At 46.2% G+C, this 19,624-nt stretch overlaps 1 protein-coding gene across 2 annotated transcripts; it reads right to left on the minus strand.

Annotated features, from left to right (window-relative positions):
- Nucleotides 1-860: 860 nt before the first annotated feature.
- Nucleotides 861-3,706, minus strand: Trh (thyrotropin releasing hormone). 2 transcript variants are annotated; one of them, XM_052719995.1, is made up of 3 exons: nt 3,299-3,706; nt 2,448-2,654; nt 861-1,929 (listed from the first exon to the last, which is right to left on the minus strand). In XM_052719995.1, the coding sequence occupies exons 2-3, from the start codon at nt 2,644-2,646 to the stop codon at nt 1,367-1,369; spliced, it is 762 nt and encodes a 253-aa protein (XP_052575955.1). In that variant the 5' UTR covers nt 2,647-2,654; nt 3,299-3,706; the 3' UTR covers nt 861-1,366. The 2 variants fall into 2 exon arrangements, with proteins under 2 accessions (XP_052575955.1, XP_052575954.1); XM_052719994.1 differs by lacking the exon at nt 3,299-3,706 and adding an exon at nt 2,739-2,997.
- Nucleotides 3,707-19,624: the final 15,918 nt, after the last annotated feature.

The raw sequence follows: 19,624 nt of genomic DNA on the forward strand, positions 1-19,624 counted from the left end.
GAAGAGTTTTTGTGTGGTGGGCAAGTGCAGGCTGTGTTTGTCACGGTTGGTTAAGTCTGGTAGCACTCTTTAGTGACTCTCAGTGACTTATGAAGTTTGTTTCTTGCACACCTAAGTCTGCCGTGGTGATTTGTCTAACTTCCATCAAGTGAAACCAGGCCCTCAACTCCTTCTACCATGTCCTCTGGCCACTACACAGGCAGCCTCGGCCACCATGGCAGGAAGACTTCAGGAGGACGTCCTACTCAAGCGTTGTAACAGCCTATTGGTCAGAAATGACCACGTGACCCTGTCCTACCCGTGAAGGAGGCTGGGAAATGTAGTTGCCAAACGTGGAGCGGCTGCCCTCTAACAGTAGCCTTTACTGAGCAAGATGTGTGGGGCAGTCTCAGGCTGAAGGAAATGTCCACATATACCCACAGAGAAGTTGGCGTCAGTTAAAGGTTGCACAAGGGCCAATTTCTTCACTCAGTAATTATGTAAAGTCCTAGGAGGACTGTGAGGCATGACCCAAGCCCGTGTTCTGGGACAGTGCTCATGGATAAGGTGTCAGGTGACTTCAATTTGTCCCCTCCTGGCCTGCCTCCCAGGACTCCAGAGGTCCCCTAGTTTTAGTCACAGTAACATGCGCTCCCCTCCCCCACTCCGGTAGACTCTAGGCTCCACTGCAGCCAACTAAATCGACTCTAGCCACCACACCCGGCCAATCAAAGACCCTTTGCCACAGTAACATGGTGTTCTGAGACTGGGGACAGGCAAGAGGGTCCCGATTTCCTCAATTAAGAGGGACCAAGATAAGTACCATTCCCTAAAGCCTCCAAAGCAAAACCTCCATCTAAACAAAAGAGCGGAGCAACAGATGACCTGGATATATTTTATTGTTGTTGAGATTAACAAGAGCAGGGGTATATACAAGATGTGACACCCCCCACCCAGGGCATGTTTGAATATCCCCCAAACTGCCCAGGGCCCCCAGCCTTGGGGAAGAGGGTTCTGAAATTATACCAGGTCAGTCTTGTCACATGGGGCAGAAGATGGAAGTTGGACTTTAACACCCAAACTTTTCAATTCCACCCTTTCTGGGGAGATCCCTTAGAAGATGTGGAAGAACCATCAGTGCTGAGGGGGTGTGAGACGGTGGCGCTGTTGGGGACAAGGACAATGACAATGAGATCAGCCCCTCTTGTTTGCAGGGACAAGTAGGGCTTTAACTTTCTGACTGGGATCACTGAAGTGGATAAGGAAGGGGATTGGGTGGATGCTATGTACAGAGGGCTCTGGTTTAATACCTAAGAGGAAAAGGTGAAGGAGATGGGGTAGGGCACACAGGGCTCAGTCACCCTAGATTTAAAACCTGACTCTGGGCTTAGTCCTCCAACAGAGGCTCCCCGTCCCAGGCTTCCAACTGTGGATTTTGCTTCTCCAGGGTCTCCTGGCCCCTGCTCAGGTCACCTAGGAGCTGGAGCAGGCCTGTTTGGCCACAAGTTCCCTGGGGCTCACAAGGGTGACCCACTGCCCTCTTGCCAGGATGCTGGCGTTTCTCAGGCATTGGGACACCCTCTCCCTCTTTTTCTTCCCAGCTTGTTTGAAACTTGGGATCTATGAACCTGCGGCCTGGATGCTGCCTCTTGGTGATATCGGACTCCAACCAGGGGAAAGATCTCCGGCCGGGGTGCTGCCGCTTGACTTGGGGAATACCTAAGGACCAGGAATCCAGAAAGAAAGGTGGCAACCTGGACCGTGGCACCCAGTCACTGTCTTCCACCATGTCTACCCTTGAATACTTGTCCTGGTTGGCACGGCGGCCGGGGTGCTGTCGTTTGTGGGGACTCCTGGCTCCCCCTTCTCCCAAGTCCCCCCTCTCTTCAGCTTCAATTTCTTCTTCCTCCTCCCTTTTGCCCGGATGCTGGCGCTTCGAGATCCAGGAGTCTGGAGAGAAGAAAAAGCCGGTGTGGAGAACCTGGTCCCTTCCTTAGGGACGCTTGCCTGCAGGCTGTGACCCACTCCTACACTTCCAGGAGCCCCTCCCTCCCACGGTCTGCTCCCTAAGCCGTATAGACCCCCCCCCCCCCCCCCAGATGGTCAAAGACACTGCCTCTGGCTTCCAGCCCCAGCTTCCCTGCTGGGTGACCATAAGCCACTCCAGTTCTCTGAACCTGTTTTCAATACAAAATGGCAACGTGCCCTTATAGGCAAGGAGATACATACAAGTACTTAGTAAACAGTAATTAAAACTGTCATGGATAGGGACCATATGAAATTGTGACTACTGAAAGTCTGTCTTCTGATTATTTCTAGCACTGAGAATAATTGTGGTCTCAAGGACTGGTCACCTCTCCACCCTGTTGAGGAAGTGGCTATTGAGCCCGTCTGAACTAAAGTCTGGAAGGAGCATCACAGGTGGCTCCCCCAACCCTCTTACATAGCTCCCCTCCCCCTATATTTACCTAAGGCTGCACCCAGGTCCCCTCGCACCCGCTGGAGGTCTTTCCTCAAGGATCGACGTTCTGGCCACATCAGGACGTTCCCCAGACCGGGAGTCACTGCACCCTCCTCCTGGGCTGCCTCCGGCAAGGCGCAGGATTCGCGGATACCAGTTAGGGTGAAGATCAAAGCCAGAGCCAGCAGCAGCCACGGGCCCGGCATCGTGGCGTCTAGAGTCAAGGACAGTGGGAACAAGGGTGAATGTACCGTGGTGCTCTGGGGTCACACCCTTACCCCTCCAAGAACAGGGTTACCGGCCACATGTCTGGTCCATCTGAGCCTCTCGCAACTCTCCTGGTCCACTAGGGTAGCCAAACCAGGAGGCGGTGGAAACCCCTCTGTTCCCGACATCCAAAGCTGGGGAAGGCAGCGCTGCGTTTGGGATGGATATCCACCCCACGTACCCATCAAGGTTGTAGCGCTGGCCGGAAAAGTTAAAGTCATCGCGGCCAAAACTGTCCCCAAGTTTCCGTCTACATTCTAACCCCAGCCCTCCACCGCCAACCTCCTTCCTTACTCCAGAGCTGAAATTCTGGCTCGTTGCACCAATTCTGTGTGCAACCCTGCGCTCATGTGTCTAGGTTAACCAAGACTCTCATTGGATGCCCACATCCTAATTCCAAAGCGAAGGTTCTACTTCTAACGTTAGTGCACGCATTCGAACTGTGGGGAGGGTCCGACCGTCCCGGCGTGGACCTGTTGCTGGACCTCTTCCATCCAGCGCTCCGGGTGCCCCTACCAGTACGCCCGGAGGAGGCGATGGGGAGGGTGGAGGAGACACACCTGTTCGGGGTCCCAGGGTCGGAGGCATTACCTGCGAGGTGGGGACTCCGCTGTGCAGTAGGAGATGCTGAGCTGCAGAGTGCAAACTGGCGGGGTAGAGTTTGCAGGGCTCCAGGATCCCGCGTTGACTGCGCGCTCCTCCGAGGGGCCGTGGCTTATATGCGCTCGCGACGCCGGCCCGTGAGGTCAGCGGGGAGGGGGTGCAGACCGAAGGCAGGGGCTCTGACGGCAGAGCCGGGGGACCCGCCCGCTTTCCGGAAACCCGGAGGGGGCCGAGCGAGGAGGCGCGTCTGGCGCAGGTTGGTGGCTGCACCCAGCTCCGGAGGTCTGTTGACTAAGAGACCATCTGACTAGGGAACAAAGGGAGGGACAGACATCCTGGGAGAAGGGGATGGAAAGGGGGCAAGAAAAGGGGGACTCAGAGTCACAAACACACACACACACACACACACACACACACACACACGCAGACACCCAGAGACAAGACCAATGCAGGGTTTGGGCGACAGGAAAAAGGAGGTAGTGGCACCTGGTCTTGACTGTGTCACTGGCCGAGTTCCCCTCTCAGTTTTCTCCTCTGTGCAATGGGAGAGGGCAAGGCAGAACCCAGTTCCACACCAGTGGCTCAATGGCTACAACCAGCTTACGGGGCTATTTGGCTCAGTTCTCACAAGGTCCTGAAAATATCTGACTAAACATCAAAGCCAGACGTTAAGAACGAAATTGGGGGGCTGTGAGATGGCTCAGTGAGTAAGGGTGCCTGCCACCAGGGCTGACCACCTGAATGGATTCCAGAAGGTTGTCCTGTGACTTCTACACGGTGAGGACTGTGACCCCATAAGCCCCTCCCCCATCTTAAAGAAGTAAATGTTTAATAAAATAATAATAATAAAAAGAACAAAATTGGCTTCTCTGGAAAATGAGTGTCCCATATATCTCCCTGACCCCAGCCAGCTGAGAACACCAAGGTGTTCCTGGTGACCGTGCTCCTCACCTCTCCCTGTGCTGCCACCCCCAGAAGGACATTAGAGCCATTGATAACCTCACACACGGATCCCCCAGGCTAAATAATTATTTAGTGTATGCCTCAGGCATGCTAGTAGTCTGGCAAAGGATTACAAAGGCATCTAAATGTTACTCCTGATCCTGGTAGACAGAGGCCAGAACTTTCTGGGCATTTTCACACCCCCAGTCATGTTATTACACCTTCTTGTCACCAGCAAGAGAAAGAAGACCCAAGGTTGAGAGTGATAGTCCCATTTTACAGATAAGAGTCAGGGCCCTGTGGAGGGAGATCGACGAAAAGGCAGAGGTGGGAGGGAATGCTTAGATTTCAGCCAGAGCCTGTGCCTTAGTTTCGGATGGAGACACTAAGGGTCTGGGGTCATGGTCTGACTCAGCTTCCTGACCTCCAGGCACCTCTACGTCTCTGGGTCATAAGAGTGTCATCAGGCACTTGGGAAATCTAAGACCCCAGTTTGACCCCTGCTTCCCAGGCAGACTCCAGGTATGGAATAATTTGTCCCCTCACCTGTTTCCTCCTGGTTGGGTATGACCATGGCTATTCTGATTCTGAGCAGCTGTGGCCACCTACAGAAGACCCTCCCCAGCAAAGGCCTGTTAACATGTCCTGACTGGCAGCTGGAGACTGTAGCTGTAAGTTGCCCCCGTGGATCTTCCTAGTGATGTAGCTGCCTTTGATTCACCCAATGCCCCTCCATGTAACCCTAATAAACTCCTTCGTTCACCAAGCTAGACCTTTCTTTGACCCATTGGTACTCTCTGTGTCTGGGGTGAAAGAATGTTTCTCTCGCCCCAGAAAAGGTCATGTGACACTATAGATGAATTTTTAATGGTCTTATTAAATAAAAAACACGGAGCCAAATATAGGGGTAAAAGCCTTAGAGATCAGGGAAAGAGTGAGAGCCACCAACCAACCTTACCTCACTAGCTCTGCAGTTTCCAAAATGCCATGACTTCCTGTCTACCCAGGCTTTTATTGCCTTGCTGTTCTGCCTTCTCATTGGCTCTTAGCCCAGCTACCTCACTTCCTTGTCACTGCCTGTCTGCACAGACCTCCAGGCTTCTATAGTTGGTACTGGGATTAAAGGCATGTGTCACCACGCTTGGCTCTGCTCCCTAGGGTGGCCTTGAACACCCAGAGACCCTGCCTGCCAAGTGATTGGATTAAGGGCATGTGCTACCACTGCCTGACTTTTGTGTTTACTTAAAACAGCTTGCTTTTTCCTCTGATCTCCAGGCAAACTTTATTTATTAACATACAAAGAAAATATCACATTTCAGCACAAATAAAATATCATCACATTTCCCCTTTTCTTGTCTAATAAAAAAGTTATAACTAATATAAGAAAAACTGTATACAAAAAGTACAATAACTATATACAATATATACAAGCAATAAATACATCAACAATGTCTAGTACATTTGCATTTGACAAATTCAGAGAAAATATTCCATTATCTATTCTATTTTGTTGAGTCCAAAATGTACCTAATTCACTTTCTATCCTATCTTGTATTACCAACAGAAAACTATCTTATAATGTCTTTCAAATTTATACACTTAACACCTTAGTGAGTTTCTTTTCTGAATTTCTTAACAAGGAAAATTGTTACTACAACTATCTAATCTTCAACTCCCTCAGAGACCTGAGAAGGAAATAATATTACCTAGTAAAACAGGAAGTGCAAACAAGTGACTTCCAAAAAAATGTGAGTTATGACAGAAACAGCCAGCTGCCTGGACAGTCATCTGAGGTTTCTTTGCAATGTTGGAGCATCATCTTCGGCCTATAGGCTTAGCATATCTGACAGACTCATTTGTGAAGCAGGATGTACACAAGGCCTACAGCTCGACCCCACATTCCGTTCAAGTATTCCATGTACCAGATAAACCTGAATTCCACCAGTGTCCTGTCATGATTCAAGATTTTAAATTCTGGAAATTGCTGGTGTTTTTGGAATTCGGCTGTCCATTCTTCTAGGCTTGTGGGTGGCTTCATCTCCTTTATTAAATGCCAGTCTACCATTAAGAGGTTAGACCCCATCAATCTAGTTACTCTTTCAAGAATAACTATTTCCGCTACTGTTTCACTGCACACCAGAAGCCATCGATCCACTGCCTGTTCAGGGGCCTTCAAAGAAAGGGGCACTGTACCTTTTCCAGATTGCAACGCCACTTCAGTGATGGTGCCATATTGCCTTGGCCTCAAAGGATGCCTGTTGCCAAAGCTGCAACACACTTGTCTTGGTAAGGATCAGTAGTCATTTGTTTTGTGTCTTGTTTGCCCATTTTGGATAGCATACTGTCAGCAGTTGATGCCAGGGCACTTTGTTGCCCAGTGATTAACTTTTGCCACAATGAAAGGTAACTCTATATGCAGTTTCTTCAATGCCTATATCTTCTCTAAGGTAGGTTGGTGCTGCCAGGAGCTGCCATGTCTCATAGTCATAAAAACAAAAACAAAAACAAACAAACAAAAAAACTAAGGTATTAAAACATTTTAAATGCCATATTCTGTAGATCTCTGAAGGGTTTGAAGATGACCTGTCTATCTAAAATATATTTCTGCTTAACCTTGGAAACACCTAATGTGACTACAAGTTCGATTGTAATGTCTAACTACTAACTTTCATTTCTTTATATCCAAACAGTTGATAATAATAACTTTCAAGGATTAGCAAATTGCTTTACCTTGTTAAATGAACTGTATAAGTACAATATCCTGAACAAGATTAGAAATATACATACAGCATTTTCTAACAATATCAATCTCAATATATATAATTTGTATACAATATATAAAAATCCAATCCAATGTAAAGTATTTAAAACTAGGAGTTGTCTTTTAAAAGTAGATTCAATAATCTATCTTTTTATTTATATCATATCTATATCCTCTCTTTTCTTTTTCTTTTCAGAGTAGATTCAATAATCTACCCTCTTTTCTATCATTTTTATATATCTTTTTTTTTCAAACAAGAACCTTAAATCTAATCTCCTTTGCTTAGCCTTTTTCCTGACCATTAACAATAACAACTTGTAACCAACCCTCCTAAACAATGAAAATTATCCTAAACCCAAAACCCACTGAAAGACCAAAACCCACCTGCCCCACCCCACCTCTTTGGGAATGTGGGTGTTGTGTTCTTAAAATTGCTTCCTGCTATTTGTGGGTAAAGGTATCTTTAGGAAATTCTGAAAAGAAAAATTTTGGGTTAATTGTCAAGTTCTAGGAAAGGTAGCTATATCATTTGCTGTCCCGTCTTTGCATAATGCCAAAGTTCAGGGCTTATATCAAGTCCTTGTTCAAGTAGTCTGTGAAACTGGATCATCTCAGCTAGCCATCTCAAAATTGTCCTGAGCAGTTTGTAGTCCAAAGCTGATCTTTGGGTGATGTTTGTCAGCTTAGTGGTGTTATTATTGTTGTGGGGTCCCATCATCTTTCTGGAGACTTCAAATTCGCTGTTAGGCCTACTCATGATTCCCTGCAGAAAACTGATAAAGACTCCAACACAAAAACTTGTATAGGCAGCTAAATGAAGCCTTTTTTCTAGAATTAGTTAGTACTCTATATGACCATTAATATCATAACCAAAGTTTAAAATATATATATTAATCTTATAAATTTTGATATAAAATTCATACCTTAAGAAAAGTTTGAAGAATCAAAATAGAACCAAAGAATTGAGATTAGTGGCAATAGAATAGTCCCTTAGTTTTTTGGTTTTCTCCTGTCCCATATCTGAAGATGGCTCTTTCTTCTGGCATGATACAGATTTTGCATTTTCCTTTTAACAACATGCTTGGGTTTAAAGAAGGAGAGAGCCATTCTCCAACTCCTAGCCAGCTTTAATTTTTAATTGAACTGGGACTACAAAAAGACCATTTGTGTTAAGTGTCTGTAGAGAAGAGCAGAAACAAACATTTAGGAAGACTTAAGAAATTTTATAGGTAATATACCAATAGGCCAATTTACTCTTTTTCTTGGGACATTTTCTCTAGATGATTTGTCCTTTTTCTTCAGATGTCTCATTTGTCCAGTGTTTTTCAGATTCCTTAGCCTTCATTCTCCTGAAAGACAAAACAAAAACCTTTCCCCAAGACTAACTTTGGGGAGGTTCCCTTTTGGCAAATTATATCTGATTAAATGAAAAACATTTGTTAGTGGTATAAGTTAGTTTAAATTGGATGGTCATGTTGGTTGATGAACTATCACCTCTTCTAATTAAGAAGTCTCTCTTGTTCAAATTGAACCTTTATCAATTTTGATGGTCTCCACAGCTTATCTTCTCCTGTAGAAACAAAAGCAAAACCTCATCCCCAAGGTAACACATATCCTGGTTTCCATTCTGAGGTCAGCACATCCTTAAAGTATATTTAATTCTGATTTAATTCTGTAGTTTTTTCTATTATCCAATGTCTCTCTGCAGCTGTTGTTCCTTTCTCATTGGCATTGAGAAAATTCAAAGTTAATAGAGCATTATGCAGTCTATTTCTGGGGGTTTTTGTTACCCCTTTCTGTTTATTTAGCATGTCCTTTAGAGTTTGATTTGATCTTTCTATGACTGCTTGGCCTGTAGGATTATGTGGTATACCTGTAATATGCTTTATATTGTAATAAGCAAAAAACTGTTTCATTTTATCAGAGACATATGCTGGAGCATTGTCAGTTTTAATTTGTGCAGGTATAAAATGACGCCCATAACTTCTAGCAAATAAGTGATTACAGAATCAGCTTTTTCAGAACTCAGAGCAGTTGCTCATTGAAATCCTGAATAAGTGTGGTATGGTGTACATATTTCAATTTTCCAAATTCTGCAAAGTGAAACACATCCATCTGCCAGATTTCATTCCTCTGAGTACCCTTTGGGTTACATCCTGCATTTTCACAGCAAGTCCTGAGCCCACGTGTTCTGTTCTTCTCCCTTTCTCCTGAGGATCCAAGCCAAGGGCTCTCCCATTGAACTACATGAGGGACACGACTGTTGTCCTTGATTCTCAGATTAACGTAGCTGAATTTTTGAAAGTGAATAATGGGATTATTCAGTGTTAAACACGCGCCCCTATTTCTAACCTCCTTAGTCCTAAAGCACACCTCTGCAGGTATGCTAAATCTGGATGTCCTTAGGTGGTGGTCTGACCATCAGCAAGCCTGGAGGTCCCTGAGGATGGCTCCTCCGCCTCATAATCAGCTTTGGGCCACATCTCCTGGTTTCCCAGTTGAACATGCTAATTTGAAGAAAAAGGACAATGAGACAGTCGCCCCTCTTAGAATTTGAAATGCCCTGAGAAAGGGTCGAGGAAGCTTTACAATTGTCCCTGCAGGAGATTACAAATAGCATAAGAAAGGAAAGAAGAAGCTACTGGGCCTTGTGGAACTGCATTAAGGAAAAGCCATTTCCTCCTGGGAAAACATGGCTACTTTGTGGATTTCGCTTTTATCTTCGTTTAATTTTCTTTAATTCTGTTATGTGATTTCCAATCAAAAGAAGAGAATCTGGGTCCTACTACTGGCCCCTGTGGAAATGGGCCATTTTAAAACCACTCAAATTGTTATAAGGTGGCAAAGACAAGCTTTTGTCCTTTGTCCTAGGAGTTAACCCCACTGGACCACTACTGGCCAGGAGAGCTCTGCACCCAACGATGCTGGGGGGTGGGGTGAGGCAAGACTCTCCCCGGAGGGCTGGAGTTGTTTATTGTTTACCCAGTCTGGAAGCCCTTCTTGCAGCTGCTCACAAGTCCTTCATGCCAGGCTTGTCTGCTGTTCTGAGTTCTAGCTAAAACCTCACGTTTCTCTTCCATGTTTACTGGGCCGCTCCTCTCTGGTGGGTGTTCTCTCTCCCTCTGTCTCTGCTGGTCTCTGACTCTCTCCCTTCCCACCTCCCTCTTCCTCTCCTTTTTCCTCTGCCCCTCATCCCTCCATTCCACACACAGGTGCCTGAACATATCTTGGAACTTGGACTGTGCCTTTCTCTCTTGCTCTGAGCCGTCTCCTTCCTGGTAGAGATCTCCAGGTTGCCCTGATTTTCTCTCCACTTTTAATAAAATGGTCCTGTTTCCTTCTGAGTTGGTTTCATTGTTTTCTAAACCGTTGAGCCTAAACCAGCATGAGACACTAGAGCAGTGCTGGCTTCCAGAATCCCCACCTCTCTCTTTCCCCAGCCTTTCCTCTCCCTGGTCCACCGGCTTCTTGCAGATAGCACATTCTTTATCAATCCTGAGCAGCCATAAGGGCCTGCAGCAGATCCATTTGGCCTACCTGTTGATTTTGTAGAAGGTAGGATTGTTTCAAGATTTATTATTATTATTTTAAATCAGATTCATTGTGCAGGGGTATGCACATGCGTGTGTGGGTGCCCGCAGAGGCCAACAACCCGGAGCAGGGGTTATAAGTAGTCCTGGGTCCTGGCATGGCCGCTGGGAAGTGAACTCATTTGGAAGAGCAGTAAATGCTCTTAATCATTGAGCCACCTCTCTAGCCCCAGTGGTAGGGTGTTTTGATGATTTGTTTTGTTTTATGATTTTTATATTGTGCATGAGAATTCCTGGAAAAGAAGCTGTGTCTGCAAAGGCTTATTGACTGAGTAGAACTGAAGTGATGTGGACAGGTTGGAATATTTCAGGTCCAGGGTCTAATTACAATTTATCTTGGCTTTAGTCCCCTAAATAAATAGTCTTGCCCACCTCCATGCCAGACCTAACACCCTGTGACTAACAGATGCAAATCCTTTGGAATATATGAACAGACCCCTAATTTCTCCACCTATTAAAGGGCTAAGAAGGCTGTCAGACGTGTCTAGGGCCTAGAGCAGAGTTCTCCCCACTTTGCTATAGCCCACCTGTTCCCACCAATGTATTTGCCTTTCTCTGTTTTGTAACTATTAAAAATTTCGGGAAACTGCTTCCCCGTTAGAACATGGAATTTGAAGTGACCTAAATCTGTGTCCCTGGGCCATGGTCAAGTCAGCTCAGAATAAACTGTCTCTAATTTCCTTGGAGATGAGAATTGTGTTTTTCCATGAACAATACCAATATCATCATAGAGTCAAAAACTGTCCTAAGAAATGAATGCGAAGTGACCCGTCCCGCGGGCCAGGTTATTGGGGAGACCCGAGGAGGCACCTCCTAAAAGACCAATGGGGGCGTGAGAGAAAGGAGACCAGGCGCATAAAGGAAGACAGAGTCAGTCTGAGTCGCGTCAAGGTCTCGTTTATTGACTGGGTATTGAGGCTTATAAGCAGGGCTTCAGGCAGGGAGGGGGAGCAGGGGAAGCAAAAGGAGAGAAGAATGGAAAATTCCTAAGGAAGGGTGAGGTCGCTTTGGTCCCAGGCCCCTGCAGCTGGCTGATTAGCACGTATTCCAGGAAGTTGTACAGCCCGAGGTTAGGCCAGGAACCTGTTTTTGCAAGGTTTGATAAAGTAAGGAAGGTCACACAAAATTCAAGACACAGTTGTCTGGAGTCGGTCCCCAACAGCGAAGAGGGTTGGTGAGAGGGCTCCGTGGGTAAAGGTGCTTGCCGCTAAGCCTGCCGACCTCAGTTCAACCCCCTACACTCACACAATGGGAGGAGAGAACTGACTCCAGCAAGTTCCACTTTCGGGCCAGAACTCTCCCCCGTGCAAATAAATAAATAATAAAAAGAAAAGAAAAAAATACAAAGAAATCATGGGTGTTCTTTAGGTATGTATGTATGCATGTGTGGGTGGTGTATGTGTATACGTGTGTGTACACATGTGGTTTATCAACCACAAAATGGCTGTTTAAAAAAAATTGGGGGCAGGGTCTAGAGAGATGGCTCAGTGGTTAAGAGCACCGGCTGCTCTTCCAGAGGACTTTTGTTCAGTTCCCAGCACCCATATGGTGGCTTACAATCACTTATAACCCTAATACTAGGTTGTCCAGCGCTCTCTTCTGGCCTCTGACAGTAGAACATGCATGTGGGGCATACAAACTCACACAAGCAAACACACATGCACACAAATAAAATGTTTATCTTCTCTTACTTTAAAGTTTTTATTTTACTTTTTGAAATGTGGTCTTACTCTGTAGTCCAGGCTTCTCTCAATTATAGTGATCCTTTTGCTTCAGTCTCTCAAGGGCTGGGATGATAGGCATAGACGAACACATCCAGCTCTGGAATGTCTTTATTGATTGATTGATTGATTGATTGATTTTTATATTTGATGAGTGCTTTGCCTGCATTTAAGTTCACCTTGCACATGCCTGGTGCCTTTCTGGAAGCCAGAAGAGGGTGCTGGATGCCCTAAAACTGGAGTTATAGACAAGATGGTTATAAACCACTGTGTGGATGCCGGTAACAGAACTCAGGTTCTCTGGAAGAGCAGTTAGTGCTCTTACCCACTGAACCACCTCTCCAGCCCTAGAATGGTTTTCACTGAGGAGGCAGAGGCAGGAGGATCTCTGAGTTCAAGGTCAGCCTGGCCCTTACATAGTGAGTTCCACCACAATCAGAGCTACAGAGTGAGACCCTGTCTTAAAAATCAAAACAAGCCGGGCGGTGGTGGCGCACGCCTTTAATCCCAGCACTCGGGAGGCAGAGGCAGGCGGATCTCTGTGAGTTCGAGGCCAGCCTGGGCTACCAAGTGAGTTCCAGGAAAGGCGCAAAGCTACACAGAGAAACCCTGTCTCGAAAAACCAAAAAAAAAAAAAAAAAAAAAAAAAAAAAAAAAAAAAAAAAAAAAAATCAAAACAAACAAGTTCTAGAAAATGTCATGGACATATACTCAGTTCTTTTCTTTTCTTTTTTGTTTTTTGAGACAGGGTCTCATCTGTGTAGTTTTGGTGCCTGTCCTGGATCACACTCTGTAGACCAGGTTGGCCTCGAACTCACAGAGATCTGCCTGGCTCTGCCTCCCGAGTGCTGGGATTAAAGGCACACACCACCGGCGCCCAGCCAGTTCTTTTCTTTATAATTGCTTTTACTATGAAAATAGTGAAGATACTTTCTGCCCAAGATCATAAAAACTATCTCAGGAATTCTGCCAAGAGCAGTCAATTTCAGCCAGACATGGTGGCGCAGGCCTTGAATTCCAGCACTAGGGAAGCAGAGACGGGCAAATCTCTGAGATTGAGGCCAGCCTTTTCTACAGAGTGAGTTCCTTGACAATCAGGGTTACATAAAGAAACCCTGTGTCAAAAACCAAAAACAAAACAAAACAAACAGACAAACAAAAAAGCCCAACCAACCAACCAACCAACCAACCAACCAACCAACCAACCAACCAACCAAAAAACTCCAAAAAGAGTAGTCAGCTTCCGTAGTAACCCCACCAATCAGATGCCTCTCTCTCTCTTCCGGGCCCCTCCCCTTCCTTTGGAAAGCCGTGATGAGGTGCGCTGTAGCTCCCTGATGCTGAGATCACCCTAAAGGAACACTTTTCAGTCTCGATTCGGTCACCCTTGTATCCCTTTACTAGCAAGGGCTCACATCATTGCGGGCGGGGTTCTGTACCTGGGGTCCCCCTGGGGTATCAGCAGGTACAAGAGAAAGGGGAGATACGAGGGGCAGATCTCACTGGGCCTTGGTGGCCATGGAGATAAGTTTGGATTCAGTCAGCGGAACAGTTTAAAGCAGGGAGAGATCTGATCTGATGTACCCTACAGCCGGTCTGCCTGGTGAGTTATGAGTGCACAGCTGCTCCTTCTTGAAACTGCCCTGCCTCAGTTTCCCCCTTGTTCTGTCCTCTGCCCACTTCTGAGCTGCCCATGCTCTGCCCGGTCCAGCCTGCCTCTGCCCTTGCCCTAAGCACCTTCCCCAGGGGCTCCCGCCACAACAAGCTGGTGTCCTGAGAACCTGCTCATCCGCAGAAAACTCCAGTCATCTCAAAGGAGGACCCTACCCCGAGAGACCCTGTCCAGATGTAAGTCACACTATGCAGCCCTGGCTGGCCTGGAACTCTTAAGTAGACCGAGTTGCCTTCAAACTCACAGGAATCCACCGGACTCTGCTTCTCAAATGCTGAGATCAAAGGTGTACACCACAAGGCTTGGCCCCTAGAGAAACTTTTTTAACAGAAAGTCTTGTAACAGTTTCTTTAACCCAGAATCTACAATCTTACAGGTTCATGGCGGAGAAGGGGTGAAGCTCTGGCTTGTGTCTGAAGTGTACATTTGAGGCCAAATTATCTCCAGAAGACATATGCTAATTCTGATGAGGGCGGAAGTGGGGCGGGGGTGGTGCGAGACGTCTTGCTGCCAGGAAGTTACACTTGCTTGGTGAACCAGACACCCCATCATCCATCAAGCCTGCCAGAGATAACAAGCCCCCCACCCATGCTGTAGCTTCTTATTATTAGAACAAAATAAAAAACCAACTTGCAATCACTCGACTATTTAGGTGTATTTATCTTGCTGTCAGCCGCGGCGGGCTTGATCCTGATGTTCCGAGCTAATTAGAGCTTGCCCTCACGTAAGTGGCATCTGCATCCTGGATATTGGAAATGGGGGAGCAGGGACGAGTGTGCTAACACTGAGCCATGAGTCATGGTGACAGGAGATGGAGGAGGAAGGGCCTACCTGAAGCTGATGAATCCTTCAGTGCCATCCACACCCCACACCCCAGAACCAACACTCCTTTCTGTCACCCCGTGAGAGTCCACGTGAGCTCTGGGGTAGATGCTGTGCTGTCTCAATTGGCAGTATCTTGCTCCTGGTTTTGAAAGCACCTCCCCTCCTTGGCTTAGAGCCCACTCTTCCTAGGGTCTTGAGGGTGAGATGCCAGCTTTGTTGGGCAGAGTTCTTGAAGGCAATATGTGCAGCAACAGCACTAGAACCTTGCTGCCCAGCTGGACCTCTGCTGGCCTTTCCAGTTAGTATTAAGGTTGACCCTTGATCTTCCCATTAAGCAATAAATCTGTCCCTGTTTTTTGTCTGTTTAAGACACAGCCTCACTATGTGTTCTTGCCAAGCCTGGGATTCTCTGTGTAGACATCACAGGGAACCTCCTGCCTCTGCCTACCAAGTGAAAGGGTATAAGGCGCTGGTGGCTGGGGCTGGATCGGTGCTGGTTACGGCGGCGGTGGCGGTGGCACTGGTTTGGTCGGCAGTGGAATAGTCAAGAGCAGAAGAGTTACAAGCCATGGTTACCAGAGTTAGAATGGGCTTTATTAGAGAGAGGAGGGGATAGGACAGAGAGAGATGCAGAGAGAGAGAGAGAGAGACAGAGACAGAGACAGAGACAGAGACTGAGAGCAGAGAGAGACGCAGAGAGAGAGCGTGGAGAGAGAGCGTGCGGGTGCACGTCCGGCTTTTAGGCTGGCTGCACGAGACCCTGAGCTATGCATATACAGAATCCTTACACCAAGTGCTGGGAATAAAGGCACACGCCACCAAGGCTGGCCAATAGACCCCTTCTTAAGGTATGCCAGTGTTCTGGTTTGAGAGTAAAATATCCTCTGCCAGTTCAAGTTTTGATCGCTTGTCCTCCCGACAATGGCATTATTTTGGTGAGTTGTGGATCCTTGGTGGGGCCCAAGCTGGCAGAAGTGGGTCCCTAGAGGCAAGAAAGTTATATTTGGACCCAGATCTTCCCGCTTTCTCCCTTTCACTTCCTTCCTTCCCTCCCTCTCCTTTCATCTCTTCTCCTCTCTCTCTCCCTCCCTCTCCTTTCAACTCTCTCCCTTCCTCTTTCCACCCCTCCTTTCGCCTGTCCTTCCTCCCTCTCTCTCCTTTCCTGTCCACTGTGATGCGATCACCAAGCTCTTCCTTTTCTACCATGACTAGACCCCTCTGAAGCCACGAGCCACAATCAATCTTTCCTCTCTGGAGTTGATTCTGGCGGGGATTGTGCTCACAGTGACGGAAATGTGGCGAATACAGTCAGCCAGAGCTGGGCTCTGTTTGCAGTCCTGACTGGACAGGCCTCTTCCTCTGCACTGGGGCCTCTGCAGAGTCAGAGCTTCTGGTCCCAGGGAAGCAGGTGCCAAGGATCCAGGCAACTGTAGGAAAAAACACCAAGGGCAACAGGAGAAACCAGCTTCACTTGTAAGTGCCTAAGGTGTTGGAAATGTCCTCTGTTTATCCACAAATAGTTCTTAGAAGCTTGAACTAAAGCTCTATTTCCCCTCATATCAATTTATGTTTGTCTGGCCTAACTCTTGGCCTTGACTTCTCTTATTAAAGGACCCTGCTTAAAAAGGAACACTGCCCTGTCCTCCTGTGGGGCCTGTCTTGAGATGGGGCTGGCCTGACCCTGGGGGAGGCCATGGGACCAAGGCTTGACCAGAGAGTGTCAAATTTTCTGGCTACAAGGATTGGTTCAAGGTCAGATTTGTGGTCAAGCTGGGCCAATGAGACGCTTATACTTAAGATTTATCTATTTTTTTTCTTCTTTTTGTTTTTTTTTTTGTGACAGGGTTTCTCTGTGTTAACAGCCCTGGCTGTTCTGTAACTCACTTTGTAGACCAGGCTAGCCTTGAACTCACAGAGATCCACCTGCCTCTGCCTCCCTAGTGCTGGGATTAAAGGCGTGTGCCACCCGGCCTGGCTAATATTTAATTTTTTTAAGATAAGATCTTTCTAGATAGCCATACATGGCCTTCAACTCACTGTGTAGACCAGGCTAGCCTTAAACTCATAGGGATCTACCTGCCTCTGTCTCCTGAGTGCTAGGATTAGAGGTGTATGACACCTTACCCAGATAAATTTTTAAAAAATATTTATGCATGTGTGATGTATGTGTGAAGGTCAGAGGACCCCCCAGAGCTGGCTCTCCCTTTCACTGTGTGGGCTACTGAATCAGACCCAGGTAGTCAGGCTTGGTAGTAAGCACCTTTATCTGTTGAACTATCTCACTGGCCTCACACTTGAGACCTTTGCTGAAATTATGCATTTTACACACTCTGGTCTTACGGGATGTCCTAAGTTAGGGTTTCTACTGCTATGATTAAGATACTATGACCAAAAGGAACTTGGGGAGCAAAGGGTCTATTTGGCTTACCCAAATCACAGGCCAGGAACTTGGAGGCAGAAACTGAAGCATAAATTGTGAAGGAATGATGCTTACTGGCTTGTTCAGTCTACTTTTTTTTTTAAAAAAAGATTTATTTATTTATTATGTATGATTATACAGTGTTCTACCTGCATGTATACCTGTGGGCCAGAAGAGAATATCAGATCTCATTACAGATGGTTGTGAGCCACCATGTGGTTGCTGGGAATTAAACTCAGGACCTCTGGAAGAGGAGCCAGTGCTCTTAACCTCTGAGCCATCTCTCCAGACCAGCTTACTTTCTTATATCTCCCAAGACCATATGCTGGAGGACACTCCCTACCCCTAGAGGGCTGGGCTCTTCCACATCAATCAGTAAGAAAGAAAATTCCCCAGAGATTTGCCTACAGGCTAGTCTAGAAAAGTTTTTTTTTTTTAAAGATTTATTTATTATATATACAGTGTTCTGCCTGCATATACGCCTGCCCACCAGAAGAGGGTACCAGATCTTATTATAGATAGTCATGAGCCACCATGTGGTAGCTGGAAACTGAACTCAGGACCTCCGGAAGAGCAGCCAGTGCTCTTAACCTCTGAACCATCTCTCCAGCCCTCCAAAGTCCTTTTTTTAAATTTTAAATTAAACTAGATGATGATGGTTTATCTCAAATTGACAAAATAATAATAATAATAATAATAATAATAATAATAATAATAATAATAATAATAATAATAATAAAAAAATCAGGACAGAATACCAATCGTTATTTTTAAAATTATTTTATTTGTATATTTATTTCCATCTCATGAGAAGATTGTAGGTGTGGCTAATATCACTGTGAAGTTAATTGAACCAAGAAGTGTTTCGACAACCTTGTATGACCATACTGTTCGACTCTTGGGATATATGAGCAGTAAATTAACTCCTTATTGCCCAAGTCAGTTTGAGTTGCCATTCTTGCTACTTGCAACCTGTGGTGGTCTGAATGAGAAATGTCCCCTATAGGCTAAGGCATGTGAACACTTGGTCCCCAGTGAGGGTGCTGCTTGGGAAGGTTTAAGTGGTGCAGCTTTGAAGTGCATCACTGGGGATGATGGGCTTTGAGGGTATATAGTCTTGCCATATTTCCAGTTGTTCTCTCTGCTTTGCATTTTCATTTGAGGACATAGACTCTCCGCTTCCTTCTCCTGCACTCCGCCTCCTGATTGCTGCCATGTTCCTCTGCTGTGATGGACTCCTAGCCCTCTGCAACTGTAAGCTGAAACAAACTCTTCTACAAGTTGTGTTGGCCATGGTGTGCTGTAGAATAATCCTTTTACAAGGAAGACCTGTTGCTCTCATTGTTAATACAAAGCTGATTGGCTGATGGCTAGGCAGGATTTTGGGGCCAGAGAGAATGCTGGGAAGAAGAAGGGCGGAGTCTGAGGAGATGCCATGAGATGCAGCGCGATCAGGATGGGAAGTATTACATGAGGTAAAGGAGCCTTGGGGCAATACATAGATTAGTAGGAATGGGTTAATTTATAAGAGCTAGCTAAAAATGAAGCCTAAGCTATCAGCAGAGCATTTATAATGAATAGTAAGTCTCTGTGTGGTTATTTGGGAGTGACTGCGGGACACAGAGAAACTCTGCCTACAATTGTGTTTTATCACAGCAACAGAAAAGTAACTAATATACAACCCAACGACAAACAGGTGAAACTTAAAGAAATGAAGGGATCTCAGAGCTGAGCCATAGCAGGGAAGGCAGGGGAAAGGTGCATGTCAACAAGGAAGTTCCTGGCCCTCTGAGGACCCTAGCTCAGCAGCAGCTCTGCCTCTGAGTCCCTGGGACCTCTTGTGCCACTTCACATCCCAGACTTGTTTTATCCCATGAGGATTTTGATAACACATACTGGTAATAATACATTTTTTTCCAACCAACTAATTTGTTGTTACATTCGAATTCTTTAAAACAATTTTTAAATAACATTTAATATGTGTGTCAGGGGAGGGAGGTGGGCATGCGTGTGACATGGCATGTATGTGGAAGTCAGAGGACAATTGGAGGGAGCTGGTTCTCTCTGTCTACCATGGGGGTTCCAGAGATGGCACTCAGCTTGTTCCACTCGGTGGCAAGCATCTTTACTTACTGAGCCATCTTGGTGCCTACGTTATTTCTATCTGTTTTTATGTTTTTCACAAAAATTGAGTGATGTGAATATTACAGTTATTCCTATTCAACAGATAAAAACTGGAGTTCAGATAACTGCTCAAGGTCATTGGGTGGAGACCAAGTCTTTGCTTCTTCACCATGCTACATGTTTCTTTTCACACCACTTCCCCGATATTGAGAGAATAGGCCACCAGGAGGCAGAGCTCTCTGTCCTGGTTACAGGAGCAC

The sequence above is a fragment of the Peromyscus californicus genome, unplaced genomic scaffold (assembly GCF_007827085.1).
Source record: "Peromyscus californicus insignis strain IS unplaced genomic scaffold, ASM782708v3 Scaffold_6__1_contigs__length_162567912, whole genome shotgun sequence".
Taxonomy (NCBI): domain Eukaryota; kingdom Metazoa; phylum Chordata; class Mammalia; order Rodentia; family Cricetidae; genus Peromyscus; species Peromyscus californicus.

What these genes read in the sequence shown, in the direction of transcription:
- Trh (XM_052719994.1), bottom strand. Translation starts at nt 2,928, where the DNA reads ATGACTTTAACTTTTCCGGCCAGCGCTACAACCTTGATGGGTACGTGG. An exon ending in ATGGACCAGACATGTGGCCG is followed by an intron (nt 2,655 to 2,738) that starts GTAACCCTGTTC and finishes CCTTGACTCTAG; the next exon opens with ACGCCACGATGCCGGGCCCG. An exon ending in GGACCTGGGTGCAGCCTTAG is followed by an intron (nt 1,930 to 2,447) that starts GTAAATATAGGG and finishes TCTTCTCTCCAG; the next exon opens with ACTCCTGGATCTCGAAGCGC.